Below are 25,021 nucleotides of genomic sequence, written 5' to 3' on the forward strand. Positions count from 1 at the left end.
TTTGTAATTTTGTTATATTTTAAAACACATTTTTTAAGTCATTCCATGTTGTTTTTTCTATATTATTAGTAAATAAAAAGCTTTGCTTTTTTTAAATTATTCTGATGATTTATGATAATACAGTGATATTTATATATGTATTTAAAAATATTGTTTGTGTTTTTGTTAATTTTGTTTATAGCACTTATTTGTTTTGACTACCTTTAGTAATTAAATTAATTTTAAGTTATTGTAAACAGAGAAAAACTATATTTCATTTATAAAATGACGACGTTTTTTGTTTGTTTTTTTAAATGTTTTAAAGCATAGTGGTAATTTAGCTTGGTGGTTATCATGATAGCCTACCATTTCAAGGGTGTAAGTTCTAGTCCCAAGTCTGTCACATGATGTTTATACTTGGTCTACTACAATGTTCAGACTATTAATTGCAAGATTTACAATTATCAGAAAAATCTTTTCTTCATTTAAACATTTTCTTTTTAAAACGGAATGACAGATGACAGAAACCACTTTCCCACAAAAGGGGCATAGAATTCAGAAGAAAGGACAGCTCGCATTTTGATAGTGTGACGTCGTTTAAATTGGCCCGCAAGCTCATGTTGCACTTAACAAGCGTCCGCATTTTGTGTTTACCAAACAATTCCTTTTCAATCAGTTAGTGAATGCCGTTCTTTACTTTCAATACCATGATTATGTAATATACATCTACACACGCTGTAACATTATTTAAAATATTCACCAAACAATTACCGAGTCCCTCTTATTAACCCTCAAGTGTATAACCCATTGGAGAGGTACATGCTTCTTGAACAATAGCCATTGAAATCTATTGTCCATCAGTCATTGAAAATATATTGTCCATTGGTCTTGGAAGTCTATTGTCCATTTCTACATACCTATCTTCTATCAACTTATACAATGGTCAATTTTTTACCTCTTGTTTCGGAAAATTTCCTAAGGGCTTATGAATACCGTTGGGAGATAATAAGTACACGCAACATGCACGCGATTGTAAATTGTTAAACTTTATTTTTAATGTATCTACAGGAATTTTTTTTTCCATCTCTGGTTGCATGCTTCCACACAGTTCTATGTATATTTTTTTTTTTTATGTTTATTATTATTATTATTATTAAAAGATTAAATTTTATGTATACATTTTCTGTATAAAAATTATTAATCTCAAGTAATTATCTTATGGCTTTCTAAATATAAAATTACTTTATAAAAGATTAAATGTTATGTTTCCTTTAAAACAACAAATTGTATGTAAATATTTGTTGGGTTTTTTTTTTCAAAGATACCATTTTCGTTCACAAATCCAAATATTTTTCAAATCTTGTTCATTCATTGTTTATTTTTATTTTAACTTTGACAATGATCAAATTGTTTATATATTTCTAACATTAATAACTAAAGTTTATTAAAATATTTATTTAGTTATTTGTACTAATTTATATTTATTATGACAAATATTATTTAACAAGTTTAAAATGTGTTATACATTTGTTTACTTAAGATGTTAAAAAAATGTTAAAATTTCGTTTAGATTAAAAATTATTACATTTAAATTTCATTTGCTTTAGCCTTTTTATAATTCAAATATTACTTTTCAATAGTTTATCATTTATTTTTATATGATAATAGTTTTATTGTTTCTGAACAACTTTTGCTTCTTCATCTTCTTTTGTCTGTTTTTCTGTTTAGGGGTTGGTAAAGACAAGTTTTTTTACATCTATTTCCGATCCCTGAAACAGCTCCTATTTATTGTTACCATTTAACTTATTGTAAATGTATGATTATGGTTTTTTTCTTTGACTGTTTCAAATAAATGTAAATGAAATAAAAATAAAATTATGAATTTTTTTTTAGATGGATATTTCGATGATGATTTCAGTGTAGAGTTTGATGATCCTTTAGAAAACTTAGAAAATGAAACATTTCGGGAAGAAGAAGAAAAAGTGGTTGAGGAAAGTAATGGAGACAGTACAACTCCAGAAGATCAGGATATGTAAGACACCCACCAGGAAATTAATTTTCTAATCTAATCTAATATAATTTCACTGGTCCAAAACTTGTAAACCTCCCAAATATTAAACGAACGAATTAGGACCAGAAGATAGTTTTCAAAGTTTCCTGTTTTTCAAAAGTGGTGACTTAGAAATCAGAATTTTCACTTGCAATTTTGTCAAAATTATTCTGCAACAGTTATTGCAGTACCCTTTTTTTTTAGCAATTTTTTTCTGGGTAATCATACACTGTTTATCGCAGTAACTTCTATATTAACAAAATAAATCATACACCGTTCCAGCAATAAAATGTAGGTACTGCAGTAACTGCAGGAAAATAATTTTGACATGATCCTTAAATGTTTCACTTTCTCTTGTCAGCACACCAACAGAATCAAGACCTAGGTACAGGAAACGGAAGGAGTCTCCTCCTGATGTCAAGCCGCCGCTGCAGCTTGATCTCGCCAGACAACCAGTCTCAAGTGCTGCTCAGAAAGAGAGCACTCTACGAACTACTACTACATCAGAGGTTTGTTTTAAGAGGTTTTTTTTATTCTGTTGTGTCTACGATTATGTTTTTTTAACCATTCCAATAAGGATTTTGGAAAGCTCATCTTAAATTGGGTGGATCAAATTTTTGTAATAATATATATACAGTAGAGACTTAAGTTAACAGTGGTTGAAAATCTTGGAAGCCGTACACGCTTCGGTACATAGTGATGTATAGTAAGCACCAATCACAACACGATGGATGATCCGAACTGTTGTGTTGTGCATAGTTCGTCGCGTTGCATCCAAGTGGAAAACGAAGCTTTAAGCTCTGTCTACACTATAAAACTTTTGTGACAAAAAAATGTGACATGATGATGTCATATCACTACCATATTTAGGCATATCACACTTTTTTTGTCAAAGAGATCTTTAGAAGTTGTAGAAACATTTAGTAATCATTTCAACTGCAATTTGGAGTGTCCTTACTCCTTGTTTTTATTCATTAGTGAAAACAAATTTGATTAAAATTGTATTATTAAACATGCAACACTTTTCAGCCTCCTCCTCGTAAGGTACTGAAAGGTAAGAAGTCTGCCCCCAGTCAGGAGCTGCTGGAGTGGTGCCGGAATGCAACTAATGATTACAAAGGAGTAAAGATCACCAATCTGACAACCTCTTGGAGGAATGGCATGGCATTCTGTGCAATACTTCATCATTTTCATCCTGAACTAATGTAAGTTGTGGTACTTAATGTAGGTACTTAACTCCCAAACCCAAAGTCCTAAGTTTAATCATTGATAATCTAGGTGCTTAACTTTTAAACCAAACGTTTGTACTTATGCTCTGATAAAGTACCAATATGGTTTGTTACTTCTTATTCAGTGATCTTGGGCTTTAATAGTAATAGTCTCTAAAGTTCTCCTCTAGGAAGGGATTCACTAGGTTGATGCGACTGGTTTTTAGGAGCTTGGGTCTGCGACCTACTTAGTTTAAAAATATCAGTTGTTAGTTGGTAGTACAGTAGTAGTATTAGTTCGCTGCGGAAGGTTGAATGAATTTAGTGCGATCTGTCAATTTAACAAATATAATAACTGCAATTATGTTTTAACTGTATTTACTTATTTATAATGTTTCAGTGATTTCAATTCTCTGTCGCCACATGACATAAAAGGAAACTGCAAAAAGGTAACTATTGAACAGTTTACTAAATTATAATATACTAATAATAAAAGATGAATGACAGATAGAAACAGAGACATTATGTAAGCCTTAAACAAATATATTTAAATTTATATAAGTATAACATCATTTATTCATGTGAAAACCAAACATTGACTTTTTTTTGTTTGGCCAATTTTAGGCATTTGATTCAGCAGCCTCAATAGGAATTCCAAAGTTAATGGAACCACAAGACATGGTGTTACGTTCTGTCCCAGACAAACTGGCAGTTACAACATATTTGTTTCAAATACGCGCTCATTTTACAGGACAGGAAATGCAAGTGCGAAGTATAGGAGACACTTCAAAAAAGAGCACGTACGTTGTTGGGAAATTTAGCACAGATAGCGAAGGAAAAGTTTCTGAAAACATGTTTGAGCAAGAAGCCCGAACTCTGCAAGATGTACCAAAACCAGAGAAACCAGTTACTCCTGGAACCCCGGAATCTAATGGTGTAACCCCAGATGAAAATAACTCTAAAGTATCAACTAATAGTGTCTCTAAAATATCAAGTAATAGTCTCACACCGGACTCGGAAAACGAAGGTCTTGATAAAACTAATATAGGAAACAACGGTAGCGCGGTTGGAAGGAAAATATTGCGTTCAAGTCATAGTCGTAAAATAATTAAGCAAGGGTCGAGGGAAAAACTAAAAATAGATCCTGCTTTAGTGACAACTTTGGAGAATGGAGAAAAGGAAGATAAAATAGACATTAAAAAAAATGATGAGAATAAAGAAAAGGAAAGTGTTAATGTTGAAGAGATAGAGGAGAAACCAACAATTGAGGAGAAAGAGAAGGAAACCGTGGAAGAAGACATGTCAGAGGTCAGTTATGTTTTTTTTTTTCTAAGTTGTTTTTTCCTACACTCTTTGTAGAATTGATATTTTATGATTAAAGTAAAGTGAACAAATTTAGTTAATTTCATTAAAGATACAGTTTTGTTAATGTATTTCTTATTCTTTACTTTTTTTTAGTCTTACCCTAAATACTGTAGGTTAATTATAATGATACCATCATTTACTGTATTTTGGACTCATATTTATTATTATTTGTACATTTTTCTATGGACTGTGTTTGTCTGAAATAAAAATATTACATGCAATACATTACATACATTAAGTAGCAAAATGTTATAAAATCAGATATTTCACTCTTCACTGATGAAATCAAACATCTACTGTTACCAAATTGAGTCTTAGATTAAAAAATCATTTAGTGGACTTGAACCTACAACCTGATCCTTACAGAATGAGCAACTTAATCACTAGACCACAAAAGATCTTCAGAGTATAAACGATTACAATTATAACCAGTATACATGTTATCATACATTATTAAAATAGTATGGTATTACTTAACCAAATAACATTATTGATATTGCTATCTAAATACTAGCAGGGTATAAATCCCTCTTATTCTTGAACACTTAATCTTATTAAAGTTTGATTTTAATAATTAGATTTACAATTATATAATATTATTAAATGTTAAATACATTTGTTGTAGAGATTGTATCTATAAAATAGATTATCGGCTTTGTTTAGCTATGATTATGCTCGTATAGATCTTTTTATTTTAAAAAAGTACCGCTGAATTAAGCAGAGGTCTTTAGACTTGGTTATAACTTGCAATCAAATTAACCAAATGTTTATTACAATCTAAGCAAAATAAGGACATATCCCTGAGGCTGTTAGGGAAAAAAGCTTTTAAATCGAATTAATTTTTTTTTTTATTGTGACGTGTTTTGTCATTTTGATAATTAAACTGTTTTTGTTTTTCGTCTAGTAAATTAAAATCGATTGTTATGATGTAGACAATAAGAATGTGGAATTTTAATTTTAATTTAAAAAGGCTCAGATCTTTGATTAAATTGCTAAATTTAATAGGTCTTCCTAATTATTAATTACGTAGATTAATGCTATTTATAGATTTCATCTTTATGAATTAGCAAATGATTTTTTTCAATCAAATCATTATGTTTTAAAAACCAAAATTTGATTCATTTATTAATTAATTATGGAAATAATATAAATTAGGTTACGATAACAACAGATTAAATTAATAAGGGAAGAAAGTATCACATGAAAAAGATAATTTTAGATGTTTTAATTATAAAACAAACTAATTAATTACTTTTATTGATTGATAAATTTTAATCAGGTTACAATACTAATGAAGTGTCTCTATAGTCATAGTATTAAATGTGATAGAAAATAAACCGAAAACAACAAATCTTAATTGGCATATTTGTTAGATGAACAATAATTTGTAAAATAATAAATAAAACTAAATTATAACAAATTGAGATGTAATCATCATAAAATGGCATTTAGACCCCAAGAGCGTCTCTTATACCGACAATAAATCATAGTTGAATTGACTTTAAACGACAACGTTATTGCAAATTAAAATGTTTTGATCCAAACAAACATTGATCATAGCTATACATGTATCAGACTTAACTACATGTTGACTCTTGTACGGTTTACGCGTCACTCGTGGGTACAAGTACCTGCTTACGCATTTCACCGACTAAATCCCGTGCATTTTTCGGCTATCATTCTTCTAGTCGTTAAGCCTCTTTGCAAGATTTTAATCTCCTCAAATTGCGATTTGCCAAGAATAATTTAGGTGTGAGAAAGTGAAGGAGAGACAGAAAGCCGTTGAGAGTGAATTCGTCGTCGATATACTACCAAAACAAATTTACCCTCCATCAGATTGATTAATTTTCTGATTTAATTTCTTCCCATCAGTACATGGCAGATTAATGTAATACTGTAACTCTATACTATTCATTAGGTATTATTTCTGGAGGCGATACACGTTTTGGATTTATGTACATTTTTGCTTTCGTAAAATCATAATTTTGATTGTGATTTGATATAGGTTCTCATCCCTTCATTACTGTCTAAGAAATGTTATGTACAGTACTATTCTTTACTTTAAGCTCTATCTACACTATTAAGCTTGTTTGACAAAAAGGTGTGTGCTCAAATATGGTAGTGATATGCTTAAATATGGTAGTGATATGCTCAAATATGGTAGTGATATGCTCAAATATGGTAGTGATATGCTCAAATATGGTAGTGATATGCTCAAATATGGTAGTGATATGCTTAAATATGGTAGTGATATGCTTAAATATGGTAGTGATATGCTCAAATATGGTAGTGATATGCTTAAATATTGTAGTGATATGACATCATCATGTTATGTTATATGGGCATATCACATTTTTTTGTCACATAAAGTTTGATAGTGTAGACAGAGCTTAGTTTATGGGATTACAATGACAATAAAGAAGCGAGGGCTGATTTGGGTATACTGTAGGTAAAATTAAATTGGAGTTTTGTATTTTATGCCCTTCCTAATTCTACCACAAGTAATATGATGGCAAATATGAGTCATATTTCAAGATAAGTAGTCTTATAAAGTAATAAATAATTATTTATTTTTAATATCATTAATTTCTGTTTTACATTCTCCTCATAATGAAATAGCACATAAAACGACTAAACTAAAGATGATAGTGTTGATTAGATAGATATAAAGTCCATTTCTTAGGCTCAATCAAATCAACCAAAATCGTTATTAAATATCATACCTCATTGCAATTAGAGACCAATTTATGGTGATAACGTAGCCTGCGCCCCTGGGCAAGCTTTTAAACCAAATTACGTTTTTTTTAATAGCGCAGTCTTGGTAATTGGTTTGTTTCTAAATTCTAAATTCATAATGTCATAGATAAGAATAATTTATAAATATGTAGAGCAATATACTTTTTGTGTTGTGTTCATTTTAACATCCAAAAACTTGCTGAGTACAAGAGATAAAGACTTTAAATACTTTTTTTACTAGTATTTTTCAACCAGGTACCGTACTTATTTACAGCAGAGTTGTTCTTATCGGGAATCGAATCTGCGTCTTTCTGTAAATTAAGCTTCATAAACCACTCGGCTACCAAACTCATATTCTCAGTTTATAACAGTATACAATAACACCACCAAAAATACTACTACTAAACAGTTCTTTTTATCAATGCTTACTGTAGTTCTAGCCAAATATTTATACTGTACTCAACAGTGAACCACCTCCTTCCCCCTTATATACCCACCCTCAAATTTTGTTCTCTCTTTGTCTCATTTTCTCTTGCAACTTCTTGTAGCTTTTTTCTAGATTAGTTAGTACTGTCTTTAAATAACTCTTAATTATGCCAAAACCACCTTAATATAAAATTGATTGCCACTAATTCCGAATAGTTTATCGTAACCAGATTACGTACACACGTCAGCTGAAATCCGTCCCTATCCATTTCAATATCCCTCTTTTTATAGTTTTCTTAAATGTGTTAAGCTGATTTCCTTTGGTGCATATTTAAAATCTTATAAATGTTTAATTCTACTTAAAGTATTAACGTCAATACAAAATACCAAATTTGAATTGTTGAATGAATTGTCGCAGATTATCCTTTACATAGGGGTATTTTGCTTTCTGTTGTGTTAATTCCTTGTATTATGATTTCTTAATATTCTATGTAAATGAAGCGAAGGGAAAGATCTTAGCTAAAATCCTCTTTACTACCAAATTCAACTTCCTTGTATCCTCTTCCTAAGAAGATTTTCTTTCTAAGCGCATTCCGTTAGCTGCTTATAAAATAAATCAGAAGTCAAATCCTTCTCAGTTTGTGTTTCACGTCAAAAATAGAAGTTCCTCATTTTCTTCTTTCTGTTTAACTTTAAAATGAAAACTCTTAACTGATTTTAGAGTTACACATGCTGTGGAAATACCTTTGGATTTTTTCTTTAGTTTTGTATATGCTGACATTCGAAGATAAAAATTTTCATGTTGCACCTTGAAAATGCGCGTTTCAATCCAATTTGTTTTAATTTACTGAAGTTCTGAAACAAATTTAGAGTTCTTCGGTGTAATACTTTTCTTTAGTTTTGTATGGTGCCAGTTGGAGATAAATTTTCTTGTTCAGCACTTAAAGCTGTAAGTTTAAGTAGAGAAAGTAAGTAGAGTTCTCCAGATTGTGGAAATACCTTTGAAAATGGATCAATACTATTTCTTTGCTCTTGTGTGGAGCCATTCAACGACAACATTATGCCATGGAGTTTTTAAAGATAAATTGTCTTGTTGCATAGATAAGTTATTGAAGCTCTAAACTGAGTTTAGAATTCTCCAGATTGTGAAAACACCTTTTGAAAATGGATCAATACTAATTGCTCTTGGGAGTTTTAACAAAATATTTGGTTTCCAATAGTCCAATAAAATTCTTTGTTTTTTTATCTAGCAAAATTTGTCAAGAAGAGAGCAACTGCAGTTAAGAGCTCGGAAATTATTAGAGCAAGCTCGCAAAGAGGCAAATGCAAAACTTTCTCGCAACAACGATGGATCATTAAAGTCACCTGATGAAGATCCAGCTGATGTGAGTAACAGAATTTAAATAGTTTGGTTTCTTGATGACAAAGAAAGCTAAACTTTCTAAACTAAGGTCTCAAGAAAGATCAGCTACTGTGACTCCGGTGGCTGTATTCACCAATCACTCTTGAGATATCTTCCTTAAAGCTTGGTTCCCACTAGTTAGAACTCAACAACAGACGCAAGTTATCATATTTTCTTGCGTTGTGTTGTGGCAGGATTTTGTTTCCAAGCTTTAATAAGTATTTTTTACATAAGTCAATAAATATTTAAGGATTTTCCTTAAGTGATATTCACTGGGAGAATTTTTAAATATATTATTATTCCCCTGAAGTGTGATTGGTGATTACAGCCACTGGACCTTAGGATTGCAAGCATTTTGAGCACCACTACTTAAATACCACAGTTATTAGAATGTTGGCTGTTTGAATCACTTTAAAAGATGTTTATACAGTATTAAAATGCATACAATTATTTCTTTAGTGCTGTTATCGCATTTAATTTTAAATTTATCGTAGCAAATTGCATTTACACTCGATTATCTTCAATTTACCTGTATAGTTTTTGACAAATTAATTTGTGCTGATGTAATTTCCATATTGATCGTGTCATCAAAAACATGACAGAGTATTTGGGGTTGTAAGTACAAGGTTCTTTGCGGAAATAAGAGTTTGGATAGATTCTGAATAAGTATTTAAGTGTTATTGAGTTTTTAGAGATTGATTTCACAATGCTGTTTGAGTATCATGGGTTATTTTTTATGTTACGAGTGTTAGTAGAGTGTGTGTGGGGTTATTGTAAGTTTACATATGATCGTGTATTGTGTGTACTATCATGATTGAGACATAAAGGGTTTAGCCATCCTAGTTTTTTTGCCTTTGTAAAAATACTATAATGATTTTTTTATGGAAATTTGATACAGTATAATAATTTAATTCATATTGTGCGTAATATTGTTAAACCTTACTTTAAAATTACTGTTTTACTTTTCACTGAATCAAGTTATGAATTTGTAGTAAATCGTAAATATATACGATTGATTGAAATATAGATTGATTGATTGAAATATATATTTATACTGGGTAACCTCTTCAGTCAAAGACTGGTCTCCCAGAGGGCCCAGTTGGTGATCAGTGGCTGTGATGTACTAATACACCGGGGTAACCCCCTACTCGTCTCGAAAGATGTACTAGGTTCTTTAAAGTGCACACGAGCTAGATGTGTACACTGGACCTACGGTTTATAGTCCTTATCCGAGAAGACTCGTTCTACCACCAGAACCATGGAGTGAGTGAGCCTCGAACCCATGCCGATGTTATGGCTACGTAATTACGGTTCCACTGTCTTAACCGCTCGGCCACTCACTCACTCACTCATACAATATAACGAAACCCCCTTATTATTCTTTAAGAATGGTATTTTCTCCTGTCTACAACTGTGTAATTTGAATCCCCTTTTAATTAAAATATAGGCCGAGTCTGTACGGAAAGCTAACCTCAAACAACGTGCTAAACAACTTATTGCCGATACGCGGAAGAATCTTAATCGACCAGAACCAACAAATCTTGATGAAATCGCAACTAGCGGAAATTCTCTAGGTGAGTACACATTAAATAAAACACTATATCATATATTTTATTGGATAAATGAAATTCCATAACTCATCAATTTTTCCAGTTAATCATCAATTTCTTTATTTTAATCAATAATGTTATCTAAAACTTCGTAAATTTCAATATCCGATTCAAAATGGTAATTGAATGGGGCGTTTCAACAATGCTGAATAATCAGCTGCAAAAAATACTCGTTATTTATCTTAACTGTAAACTGCATTGTGGCTAATATTATGCAAAGTCAACGCAGATCTACATACTAGAATAACAGGTTATAATTAGTAACAACTAAGACAAAATGGTGGGAACTAAAATAATTATTATTAGAGAAAGCAGACTGATTTAGCATATAATCCGTTTGGTCTCCGTTGAAAGTAGACAGAAAATCAAAGATAAATTGATAGCGCCATCCATTTTTTTTCCACCAACAAATTTGCTGTAACTTTAGAATAGAATGAATCCTTTCCGCTTTCTCTGTTTTTAATTATTATTGGTACAGCTACCCTTGTAAAACAAAGTTGAATGAATAAATAAATAAATAATTTTTAGTATAGTATTTATAAAAATTTTTTTAGTTTTTACTTTTTACTTTTTAATAAAATATTAATGTTCTAACTTTATTTTTTATTTTATTCAAGTTGTATTAACGTTGTTTGTTATCTTCTAGGTTTCTGTTAATCAATTTAAAAACTATAATCATGCATTTCTAACCCGTAAAACTGTATATATGTATTATATATATTTTGAAATTAATATAATTATTTTATTACTGATAAAATATTATTTTTGGAAAAATAATTTTACTCATTTTTAAAGTGGTTTGATGTGAAAAACCATGCATTTCTAACCTGTAAAACTGTTCATATATATTTTGAAATTGATATAATTATTTTATTCTTAATCTTACTGATAAAATTTTCTTTTTAGAAAAATAATTTTACTCATTTTTTAAGTGGTTAGATGTGAAAAATAAATTCTGTTTTGATTTTTTTTTTTAATTTACTCAATAAATTAATGAAATAGCTTGCAAACGTCTTTATCACGATTACCAATAAGAAATTCAAATAAATTCATTTCATTAAAGTTATTAATTCAAGAACTGGGGAAATGATTTAGTCTGTTTGCCAACAAAAAATACTCAGGGGACGTTAAGAGTAAAAAACGAGTGTTTTATGTTAAAGTAATTATGTGAAATGCTGGATTAAGATATTTTGAGCGATGAGATAAGAACCGTAACCTCTGGGCCACACCTCCAAGTCCAATAACAGAATGTCTCTGATTTCAAGCAATTTTCTAAATTGCATTGTCAATATTAATGTCTCTATGATTTATTAGGTGAATGGCTATTAGGCAATCTAATTCAAATATGTTTAGCGTGTTATCTAAATTAGATTTTGTAACAGTATGATTTCCAAATTCTTAGATATAGGCACTAAATTTTAGAAATACTTAAAGATATATTGTCTCCCTAAAATTTTATTTTTTTACATTTTTTTTAATATGCCATTTTAATGTCATATAAAAGTTATTCACTTTGACCAAAAACTGGATAAAAAAAAAATGATTTACCTGAGAAAAAAATGTTAATTTATTAAAGCAAAATATACTTAAATTGTCTGTCAGTGTCAGACAATTGTTTTTGGTTAAAATTAACCATTTCTTTTGTCTTTTTATAAGTGAAATATAATTTTTTGGGGAGTTGGGGAAGGGGGTTTGGGGATAATACATCCTTAAGAATTTATCATTGTATAAAAGATTTTTTTTTGTTACTCCTTTAATGAAAAGTAAAAATTATAATTGGTGATAATAATTATGAAAATTGATAAAAACAGAAAAATTTGAACACAATTCGAACTTGGACTTGTTAAGCAATGCAATTGGCATACCAGTTGACTACCGGTACTTAATTTATATCACGATTGTTTATATGTTATGATATAATACTATAATTTGAATTCTATAAGTTTATACAAATTTTAAAATAACCATATTTATGAAGCCAGTGTAGCAAAACTAATTTTCTATACTTAATTGAACACTTAAATAAGTGTGTTTTTTTTATAATATTTACGGTTTGTTAGGCCCAACCTCTTCAGCAACAATTGTCTTACTCTACGTACCCTACAGCCAACTAGAACCTATTCACTAGGCTAACAGTACCCCTATTTTTGTCAATTCATACACTCTTTGAGTGTTTTAGTAGCAATAGGTACACCAAACCCAGCCAACCTCAGGCCACAATTGTTTTTCTGTTTAGAGGCTCCTGGCAATGTTTTGCTACTGACACGCTGTTCGATTCCGCCTCTGTCTAATTTCTATGGATGTGTATTTCTGTTAGAAAACCAAGCCAATGAACTTTTCGCATCGTTTGGCTAGAAAAAGACTTGTACTAAACTAATATATAATTGGTATCAAAGGTTGTAATTTAAGTGTTCCATTTCTGAAGTAAAAACGGAAAGACGACAGTTTACTTTTGGCAGCTTGGACTTAATTTGTTCATACAACAAGTCATTGATGTTGTTTATATAAAAGTAAACATAGAAGGCGCAAAGTGTCTGGTTCTAAAACTCTCTAAATATGATCCACATAAAACACCTTAATAACCACTTAAGCTAAAGAGTCAATACAAACAAGAACTAAATGGGAAATCAGTTTTTGATTGTGAAACAGATTTAGCCTAGTTAAATAAACACAAACACTTTACAAACATTTTTATGAGTGGTTTTCTGAAACTAATGTGTCTGTATTTGTGTTGTTACATAATCAGGCATTGCAGATATAAAGATTATGAACATTATGTGTTGTCTTATGTTTACCTTTTGTATTAACCGCTATAAAGGCTTAAAATAGAGTTGATAGTATTTATTAGGAACTATAAAAGTACAATATATTTTTGTAATACTCCTAATAGTAATATTGACATTTGAATTTTGTTCAATAGTACAAAGAAAAAAATATAGTGAAGTGAAGTCAAATTTTAAAAAGGAATATAAAGGAATATAAAGTTAACTAAACGTAACCTAAGAATTGAAAAACTACATAATAAGTCTTAATAATAATAATAATAATAACAACTTTATTTAAAAACGGATGCAACACTTGAATCACCATATTGGTGTTTTTCACAAGGCCGTTACTTACTACAAAACTATTTATACTATTACACAAGTTATCAATTACAGTCATGAAAAAATATAGAGTTTCAAGTATATTTTTTTTCTTAAGCCCTGTCTACACTGTCAAACTTTATGTGACAAAAAAATTTGATGTGCCCATATATGGGCATATATTTGGGCTTATCATTACCATATTTGGGTACATCACACTTTTTTGTCACAAAGTTTGATAGTGTAGACACGACTTTAGAATATAATGGTAATTGAAAAACTGTGATAATTCCAAGCTGCTTTACAAACTGTATAATAACGTAAATTAATTATATTTTTCATTTCTAGTTAAGTTAGGATGCACATTGGAAACATGTTGATAAATCTGTCCTTACATTTATATATTACTGAGGATTTGTGGGGTGTTTTTTTTTGGGGGGGGGGGGTTTATTGCTTCAGTTGAGAAAGTGATTTACTTGTCACTTGCTTGATTTCTGTTTTTTTACAAATTTTAAAACATTATTCTTCATTTACAAACTTGTCCAACTTTTCCACCTTCTTTATTTCTTCATTTCTATTGGATACCAGGTTCTCGTTACAAGGTGTTTCAACTTGGTAAGATGCTGTTAAATAAAACATGCTTGTTTCATATCATTTGTGTAAACCTTTATATTTCATGCACTAACAATTTCATGTTATTAAATCGTAATTTCACTACATCTTTGAATATACTTATTAATCTACTAGAAAAAAAAATGCCTGCAGTGTAAAAATATATTTGAAAGAATGGTTTTTATTAGTTTCCATCATATTGTAGTCATTTTTTTGTGTTAAATTGTGGTTATGTTTGTTGTATTGGTGTGTGTAATTAGAATAATGTCTGTAGTGTTTTCAAACTGCCTAGAAAAGTTAAACATATATTGTTAGAGCAGAATGAATAAAGAATTTAAAGGATAAGTACAGTTGAACCCCTCCTTCGGGGAACCCCCATTCAGGGGACACTTTTTTTTGTGAAATGAATGAGGGGAAATATATTTTGAACACTACAACTATTCTATGTTTTTTTTGTAATTATTATTTTATGTTTATTGCCGAAATGAATAAAATAAATAAAATAAATAAATATTCAGGGGACAGCCCTATTAAGGGACACTAGCGGTTTTGCTATTTTGATTACACGTTGTAATATTAAAATATTAGTTTTTTGGGGGTTTTTTTTTTTGTGTGTTTCTTTTTTTTTAATTGTTGGAAATTTGATTAGGTTATTTGGTGATAATTTTGTAAGCACATGTGTAGTTATATGAGCATTATGTTATTTTTGTTAGCACAAGTGTCGTTATGTGAACATAATGTGTAGACATGTGTTGAATACACGTCGTAAGCGTGTTTTATGTGGAGGTATGTGTACGTCTTGTATGACTCAAGATGCTGTACGTGTACTACAATTACTCTCGACGTGTGTTATATATAAACGTACTTACTTCACTGCACACTCAAAATGCAATACGCGTGTGTCAGTGAGAATATTTCACGCTTTGTAAGTTTGACAAAATTATTGTAACAAACAAATACGCAACAATGATTTAAAACCCTAAAGAAATCTTATTTGTCGAATATTTTATTTCTTAGGCTTTGTGTGTTGTAAATGTAAAGAAGGATATTTATTAAATAGCTACTAAAGTACTTTGAGCAAAGTTATTTTGATAGTTTGCCCAGACATAATTAATACATTGACCATTTGCTAAATTTAGTTTTTAATTTTTCTCAAATTGTATGTTACTACTTACTACTACAAACTTTTGAAGTTCCATTTATGCATAAAACCAATTTTAAACAGTGATAATTTTGTAGCCGTTTGATAAAAATTTGTGTAAATTGATCTTACACCTATTATGAACAATTAGATAAACTGAGAGCAACCTTGAAAGAAAAAAGAAATAACTTATTTGCACTTATTTGTGAATAAACTGTATTATTTGGTTGTGGTTTGATATAATTATATAGATCTTTAGAATATGTTTCCAATTGCCCAACCACAATACCATAACTGCCTACCCCATTGACATTTATTTCATTGAAATTTTGTGGCCATGACCCAACATAATAATGGTATATATTTTGTATTCATCGTCCACACACAAGCGAATGAAAAGACCAATTGTACGGCCACTCTGACCACTTCGAAGTGCGGAATAAAAAAACAACGAAAGACCTTGGCACTGAATTTTTGCCGGAATGTCTAAGGAAAAATTGATAAATAAAAGTTGTGAAATTGAATCCGGCTTGGTTTATAACCCTGACCACTAGCCAGCGGGCTAGGAAAAACTTAAATTTGTGATGGTATAATGCCTTTTAACACCCTTAAGTCTGTTGACAGTTGCTTAAGACTTCCCTTAAGACAGAGTTTTAAACAAGTTAAAGAAGAAAAGCACTATAGATAGAAAACAAGCCTAGTGTACTTTTCATTTTAAAAAGTTCTGTAAATTTATCAAACCTGTTTAATTTATAAATTTACAGGTATAGAAGAAATTCTAAACCGTCTGGTAATAGTAATACACTGAAAATTAATTAATTAATTTTGAAACAGTAGATATCTGAGAACGAGAACCAAGATTCAAACTTTGAACCTTCTGCTTATATGCACATAACAGTTTAATGTATTAATAAGTAGTGTAGGGATTACAAATTTACGAATAATAAATTTTGAAGAAAAACAAACAGATAAGACTTCCTGTTAAATATTTTGCAAAACTAATTTAATTAATGTTTCTGAATATTAATAAGCATTATAAATATGTATAACATTGTTATGTATATTAATAAACATTATTTAAAGCTTAAATTAATATTGGAACATTTATTCATTAATCCTTGATTAAGCTGTATGATTTAGAAATCAAATCTACATATTAATTTTTTTTTTTTAACAGTATTTCACCGTTTTTTATTTAAAAATTACAATAAAAGTTTGTTCAACTTTAAATAATGTTGTATTCAATTATTATTAAACCACAGCTGTATGATTTAGGAAACGGATCTACATTAATAATTTATGAAAAACAATATTTTACCTCTTACTTAAAAAAGTTCTTTCGACCTTATAAATTAAATGTTATATTCAATGTAATAATGTATTAATACGCTATAGCTAAGTGGTTAACATGCTTGCCTTCCAATCCTGACCTATAGTGTCAGGGATGTAGTTCACGGGACTGTGTGTACTTTACTCCCTAGACCGCAAATGAGACTTAAGCTCTGTCTACACTATAAAATTAGTTTGACAAAAAAAGTGTGATGTGCCCAAATATGGTAGTGATATGACATCATCATGGCAATATATGGGCACAGCACATTTGTTGTCACATAAAGTTTGATAGTGTAGACAGAGCTTTAGTTTATAAGTTTGATAAAGTTGATGTAGTTGGCAATTTACTTGCTGGTGTATAAGGTATGAAAAAAAACCAAAAACTAAACAACTTCAAGAACGCTAAAAATGATGATGTAATTTATTTCTAAGTTTATTTCTCAAGAATATGTGTGCCATTGCTAATATTATTATTATTATTAAAATAATAAATTATAAATATATATTAAACATGAAAACAATATTTGATACTAACAGTGTAGTTTAAGCTACTAGACAATAACCATTATAAATTTCTTTTTCCTTCCATATAACACTAATATTGGTCACATGTTTGCCCTAATTTGGGGACCCCTTTGAAAACAAGCCTCTGGGCTTAAAGGGCCATCCCCTGATTTCCATGCTTATTTTCTAGTTTAGTCTTGTATTATTATATTTAATGTTTTCTCGTTTTATTTCATTTACATTATACTGTTTTATAATTTTGTACTGTTCTTGGAAAGCAATAAATATTACTTACTTACTAATTTAACGTAATTGTACTTTTTGATAAATACATATTGAGAACGCTTGTGGAAAAAAAAATTCTCTATTCTCTGGTTGGACTCGAACCCACAAGCACCAGATCACTAGCCTGGCACTCATACTTCTAGACCACCAAGCGGTACAATTACGTTTGAGTAGGGCAAGCATCTGACCAAATTACTTAGCTCCCCGTTTAAAAGCTACTCCGCAGTAGTTTAACAATTCACTAATATTGCAATGCATGTTTTGTTTTTCTAACAACAATCTTGTTTATTTAATTTCTAAGCATGATGTTTTTTGCGATATTTGTTTATTACCGTGAACAGGTTTAAGGCACAACTCAGGTGGTTTATCGCAAAAAGTTGCATCAACAAAGAAAACATCCTTACAGTCTTTTAGTGATCTTATTGTTGTTTCTCCTAAACCTAAATCAGGTAATACTTTTTTACTAACAAATAATTTTGATTTCCCATTTTCTGTTTGTTCTATTTTTTATTTTTTTATTACAGTAATATTTTTTTTTTTTTTATATGTGTCTAAACATTCCTCTTAATGGTTCCAATTTTCTGATTTTGGTTAATTTTTGTTAGGTTTCAAAATTCAATAAAAATTTGTCATGATGTTACAAAAATCCTTCACCGTTAAACCCCAATTGGCCCCATAGAGTAGATAATGGTGAATTGCTTAATCTCATAAAAAAAGCACTGTTCTTGTAAAATAAATAAAAAGGCGTTCCAGCTAAATTGCGCATCTTGAGGACGACACAATAAAATACAGTTTAAGCAAGGAGTTTCTTAAAATACATCTCCCTGGTTTAAACAAGTAATAATAATTGCAACAACAATATCTATTTAATAACTTTTTAACTTTTTTCCTTCTGAAATAAATGTCATATGTTTTAAACATTTTAACTATGACGAAATAAATGAATTTATTTTGATTATATAAACAGATTGATTTTAGCTTTTTCATATCAACTTAGAGTTGGACATGTTTTCTTAGTCTGTATATAAAGATCAATAGTTTGAAGAAATGATCTCAGCCCTCTTGCTGTTTGCAGCTGTAACTTTCCTTTATATCATAGGTCTACTTCAGCATCTACAGCATCCGGCCTAGGCCTAATCCCATTGACTCTGTGTGGTCAAGTGGTCATCAAACTGACCACTTTAAAACGTACTTGTAGGTGATATCAAGTATTGAATAACTAGTCAAATATTTTAGAAAAGTTTTGCCAATATATACTTCTCCATGATGATTTATAATTTTGGAAATGTCTTATTGCTAATATTATATACATTCTGATTATGTCTACGATTTTTTAATAAATTTTATTTTAGAAATATTAATATCTACTGTATTAATGTTCTAATAACAAAAACATATTATAATTATCTTAAAATATATAGAATACTGTATTTGACATAGTATAATCAGTTGGAACAACTCCCAGGTATAATCCCATAAGAAATTAAGTAAAAAATAGTGGGTTGGATTATATCTGGATTATATTTGTCTATTACCAAAAATCTAATCTAATTTAAGGGTGGATATTATATTGTATTATACTTGGTCAAATTCAATAATAATAATTATAATACATAATCTTATTTTAATATTTTTACATAATCTTTTAAAATAAAATTGCATTCTATTTTTTAAAGAATATATTTTACAATTTTATTTTAATAAATAAAATATTCATAACAAATATTTATTTTTTTTTGCATTATGTTCTTAGAATATTTTAATTGATATAAAATGTGCATTTCTTAATGTTATCAAATTTATGTTTTTTATATATATTTTTATAAAAAATATATTGGAACGTTTGTATATTTTCATAGATATTGTTACTTGTTAAGTATAACATGTATTTGCATGTGTGGAGAAATTCTTGACCATGTTATGTCATTATATATCAATTTTACAATTATCATATATGTGGTATTCATTTTATATCATTTTCAAATAATATTTTATATTTTTAATATATAAATGTTCTTTTTAAAGCACAACTTCTGGTTTAATATTTCTATTGTTTAATAATCATGTGCAACATTAATGATAACTAATAATAATTACTTTTTTGCGATGGTGTCGAAAGAGAGTTATAAAATTGTTCAAACTAAGAAGGAACTTTGTAAGAAAATTACACTAATTAAAATGTTCCGCTATAAATGCACTTTTTAACAGAATGTGATAATTTGTTGTAAAGTTAGAGATGCGATCAAAAATGTATAAAGTAATTTATTTTAAAGAAAGATTCTCCTTACCCTAGAGAGTTCTTCTCCCCGTAACTGTCTCACTTAATAAGAGCATTAAGTAAATTATGTCCCTAGGATGTAGACATTAGTATATTATTTAATGTGGATTAAATTTTGTAAGAAACACTGGCAATCTTATATAGGCCTACTTTTCACATAACATGTTCTGAACAAATTTAAAATTTAAATTTGTCACTACTAAGTATTGAAAGTGCATGAAGTGCAGACAGAAGAAATAAATATCCAGAAAGACTAAATTTATTTAATTTAAATAAAGATATAGTATTCTCTCTTACCTAATACATTCAACTCTGACTCTGAAAACCAAAAAGTTTCCCAATCAAGCAGTTCTTGAGGTTCAAAAGTTCTCTAATTCTTTGTCTGTATTACGACTTCCTTTAAACAAGTATTTGAGAATATTGATGTCCATCTTAAATGAACATAAAAACTTTAGTGTAAATAATATTAGGAGATTAGTTGTTGGGATATTTTTATTTGATTAATAATTATTTAGTACTTATTTTTTCAAATTTTGTTTACCAAAAATTTAAGAAACAGAATCAGAAGATACCGAATCGACTAAAGATGATAATGAAAAGGACCCGCAATCTGAGGAAGTTTTGGATACTTCGGTGGTTGACGGAGAATTACCGATCGAACAGGTGTGTTTAAGTTCTGGAACTATTGATGTACAAATACCGATTTCCTCATCTTAATTTCCATTATAAACTGGCCAGTTTAGAATGTTTTCTATGCCTATATATAACATTAACTACTATATAAATGTTTATCTTGTCAGGAGGGAAGTGACTATATAATGGGTGAATATGCTGCCCTAGAGAGGGAGCAGAAAGGTTTGGATCAGCGAGCAGGTATCGTGGAAAAGGCACTTCGAAAGGCTATGGAAGGAGGTAAAGCTTTACGCATTATGCAAGAATTTGTGTTTATTATTTACCTAATAATGGATCATAATCTTCATAGTATTTTACAGTAAAACCCCTTACAGTATAACATCATTATGATAACTGTACGTTCTTTTTCTACAGGTTTTTTTCCAAAAAGAAACATTTATCAATCAAATGTATTTCTTAAAATGCAGAAAAATATGATTAGTTAATTGTTTACAACTTGACCTTGTTACAACCTCATCCCACATCCACAAACTACTCATCTAAAACGAGATTGACTAAACGGAATCATTCCGTGAAAACATAACCGCTTTTAATCATCTTAAAGGCTTAGCGGTGGAAAACAATTTGCCAAGACAATGAAGATAAAGAACTTTGAAATTAATATTAAACGATTCATAATGTAGATGTCGAGAGGAGTACGAGTACTTGAGTGTTTTTTTGCTTCCCGTAGGTACTGATGACGAAGGTCAGCTAATGCAGGAATGGTTTGAGCTTGTCAATAAAAAGAATGCGTTGATTCGCCGACAAGACGAGCTCAATACAATGTAAGTTAGGTTGTGTAATTTTGCTGCATTTCCAACAACTTTAGTAGCTTCAAATTTAAAAGTTAGAAGAATAAAAGGTCAAACAAAGATGAAATGAGGAAGTGAAAAAAGGAAAGTAAAAGGAATATTATATAAAAGATGATGGAGTAAAAATGTTGTGATTATTAAACTATTCAATTATGATTATTGAGAGAGATAGCTTAGTGGTATAGAGTGGTGAGTGAGCCTATACATATATAGGTTGTCTCTTCTGATGGAACATTTAGCAGTCGGCTCCAAGTATACATTACAATCAAAAAGCTCCGCATATGGAGGAGGGCCAAATAAAAAAATGCCTTTCAAACTCACTTGCAAGTCTGTAGCCTCTCCATTGGGACCTAATTTGAAGGTGCTAGCCAGGTGCAGTGTCCTACTTGTCTAGAAGTCACAAAAGCCTACTACATCAACAAATTATGAGTCAAATTATACAAATATTTAACAAGACTTAACTGTTACATCATATAATACTCACAAATAAGATACCAAGTCAAATGTCGTCAAACCACCCATACATGTGTACATATGATAGATGAAGTATTTTCAATACAAGCATCATAGTGATAATGGGGATCAAATTTGCTTAATGGATTAAGGATCTTGAAGATTAACTCCATTAGAAATTAAGCCCTAGGAAAGATAGACTTTGGTCCAAAAAGTGGTCGTTAATTCGTGGACGCCCTATATGGATAATGTTTAATGAAATTGATAACATTTTGCACATATAACGCTGTAAAATGAAACATTTAATAATAGATTTTTAATAATATTGGTAGACAGGTTAAAATTAAATTTACTTAGCGGATTAGTGATATGCAAGATTAGGATTAAAGCCTCAGGTGAATATGCTGTTGATTCTTGTAATCTTGCTAATCCTTACAGCAGACGCAACAAGTGATATTATAATTATATTAAAGTAAATAATTATGAATAATTTGCTTAATTAAATTGCAAAAATTTGCAAGTTTGGGAGAAATTTAGAATGTACTTCTTTCTGTAGCAAACATGAGCAATGTAATTTCTTTGACAAAAATAAATTTTGTATTTATTGTAGATAAAGGTTCTTAATTATTTTCACGATACCTAAATAATAAGAAATAATGTGAAGGAAAGAAGCAGAATACATAATACATAAGATTTACCATTTACCAAACACAACCTTTTGCTTAGACTATTAATTGACGTTACTGACAAAGCATTGTGTTGGAAAACAAACTTTTTTTTAGCAAAACTTAAAAAATATGAACATAATATAGTTGTTTCCTAAAATTCCTAAAAATGAAAAAAACTAAGATACCGTGGGAATGTGTCCAACTCAATAGCTATGCCTGTATTCTTTTCGTAATAACTAAAGTTAATGGTCAAACTGACCGCTATTGTTTAGAAGGACATTCAATGAATAGAAAGGTTATGTAATAGTGCCTAGGAATTCAATTGTCTTTCTTAAAGAACCCATTCACAGTTACTTTGTACAAATTCTTTCTTTTACTCAAACTCACTGATGCATGACACTTTATTTCTGTACAAACTTTGTAAATGACTGTTCAACATGTTTCAAACTTCTTTGTCATTGAGTTTACATGTTTTAACAGTAAACAAGTTCATGTTGTTATGTATATTGGTAATATTGTTAAAAGAAGGAGATTCCCAAAATATATGTTTACTTTTAGAAAACAAATTTAAATTAGGATTGAAGATAATAATAAAGATAAAGTTAAAAGATAATTTAAAGATATTTTTTCTTTGCTACATTTTACATGTATAAATTTGCTAAATTTATTAGTATACTTAAATCATCAGTACATTAGAACCATTATTAAGGGGAGACCAATAATGTGTCCCTTTAATGTGTCCCTTTAATGTGTCCCTTTAATGTGTCCCTTTAATGTGTCCCTTTAATGTGTCCCTTTAATAGAGGTGTTCCAAAGCAGTGTTTTACTGTATATAACTAAGACATTTTTTGAGCAATATCTTTGCAATGATATTTAAATTGAAAATTCCTTCTTATTGTTAATTTTTAACTTTTTTCAGGGAGAAGGAACACGATCTTGAAAGAAGATTTGAAATGCTAAATAGAGAGTTGCGTAATATGATGTCTATTGAAGGTATCCAACAAATTCTCTTTCATTCATTTCAATCTTTCATTCAATACTTTATTCAATCTTTTATTCAATATTTTATTCAATCCATCATTCAATCTTTCATTCTATCTTTCATTCAATCATTCTTTCAATCTTTCATTTTATCTTTCATTTAATGTTTTATTCTATCTTTCATTCAATCATTCTTTCAATCTTTCATTCAATCAATCATTCTTTCAATCTTTCATTCAATCATTCTTTCAATCTTTCATTCTATCTTTCATTTAATGTTTCATTCAATGTTTCATTCAATCTTTCATTTTCTTTTATTCAATCATTCTTTCAATCTTTCATTTAATGTTTCATTTAATCTTTCATTCAATTTTCATTCTATCTTTCATTCAGTCTTTCATTATTTTTCATTCAATCTTCCATTCAATCTTTCATTCAATCTTTTATTCAATCGTTCTTTCAATTAATTTATTTCTTCACAATCAACCTTTCATTTTTGAATGCATTCTTTTCTCAATTCATTACTCATAACATTTTTGTATCATGTATTTTTGTAAATTGATACAATAATTTGTTTTGAATAATTTTTTTTAATTATTTGTTTGAATATATTTTTATTTAAAGTTTATCCCTTGGAATATAATAATAACTGATTATGAATTAGTAATGTATTTATTAGTGATGTTATTGATTGAAATATGTTATTTATACTTTGGGCATAAAGGGTCAGGGTTACATCCCATACCTCATCTTTTCAAGGAAAAACCTTCACGACATATTTGGTTGTTTACTAACGTTTGCCGGATCAGCCTTTTTCTTTCTTCTATTTTCTTTCGTTTTATCACTACCACTCAGAAGTTGGTAGAATAATAGGTAAATTGTGTCGTAACAAGTATGTCAAGGGTATATGAAACAATAAAAGCAAATTATTTACAAGAATAATAGGACAAATAATTACTTAGATACAGGTTGTGTATAAAACCTTGTCTACAGTCTCAAACTCTCAAATGTGACAAATATGGATGATGATGTCATATCACTACCATATATGGGCACATCACACTTTTTTTGTCAAACTAGTTTGATAGTGTAGACAGAGCTTAAGACTGCTATGATAGCACTAAGTACAAAACTTTATTTATTAAAGCAATTTGTGGGAAAATAGACTTCTAAAATATTCATTGTATTAGTAGGATATTACGTCCCTATTTATTTTAGTATTTTATATACCCAGGCTTTTGTCAACTATGATTATGCTTTACCATATATAGAATGTCAAAAGTCAGAGGCTGAGAAACGAAGAGAAGAATTGCTTCTAGAAGAACTTGTTATTATTGTAGATAAACGTAATGACCTAGTACAACAACTTGACGAACAAGAAAGAGAGTAAGACTTTGACATCAATTCTTTTAAACTCATAG

General features: G+C 29.5%; 1 protein-coding gene across 6 annotated transcripts in view; it reads left to right on the forward strand.

Moving 5' to 3' along the window:
* LOC140061199 (EH domain-binding protein 1-like) overlaps positions 1–25,021 on the forward strand; it is a 65,437-nt gene that overhangs the window by 37,027 nt on the left and 3,389 nt on the right. For 3 of the 6 annotated variants that reach the window (XM_072107699.1, XM_072107703.1, XM_072107702.1), the window contains 14 exons: positions 1,873–2,011; positions 2,391–2,538; positions 3,059–3,234; positions 3,638–3,686; positions 3,862–4,545; positions 9,015–9,149; positions 10,614–10,740; positions 14,451–14,477; positions 18,078–18,185; positions 20,568–20,677; positions 20,815–20,926; positions 21,378–21,471; positions 23,539–23,612; positions 24,872–24,986. In XM_072107699.1, coding sequence (XP_071963800.1) covers positions 1,873–2,011; positions 2,391–2,538; positions 3,059–3,234; positions 3,638–3,686; positions 3,862–4,545; positions 9,015–9,149; positions 10,614–10,740; positions 14,451–14,477; positions 18,078–18,185; positions 20,568–20,677; positions 20,815–20,926; positions 21,378–21,471; positions 23,539–23,612; positions 24,872–24,986 — 2,098 coding nt within the window. The remainder of the gene's footprint in view (positions 1–1,872; positions 2,012–2,390; positions 2,539–3,058; positions 3,235–3,637; positions 3,687–3,861; positions 4,546–9,014; positions 9,150–10,613; positions 10,741–14,450; positions 14,478–18,077; positions 18,186–20,567; positions 20,678–20,814; positions 20,927–21,377; positions 21,472–23,538; positions 23,613–24,871; positions 24,987–25,021) is intronic. The other 3 variants (XM_072107704.1, XM_072107700.1, XM_072107705.1) reach the window with 3 other exon arrangements.

This window comes from Antedon mediterranea, chromosome 10, assembly GCF_964355755.1.
Source record: "Antedon mediterranea chromosome 10, ecAntMedi1.1, whole genome shotgun sequence".
NCBI classification, from domain to species: Eukaryota; Metazoa; Echinodermata; class Crinoidea; order Comatulida; family Antedonidae; genus Antedon; species Antedon mediterranea.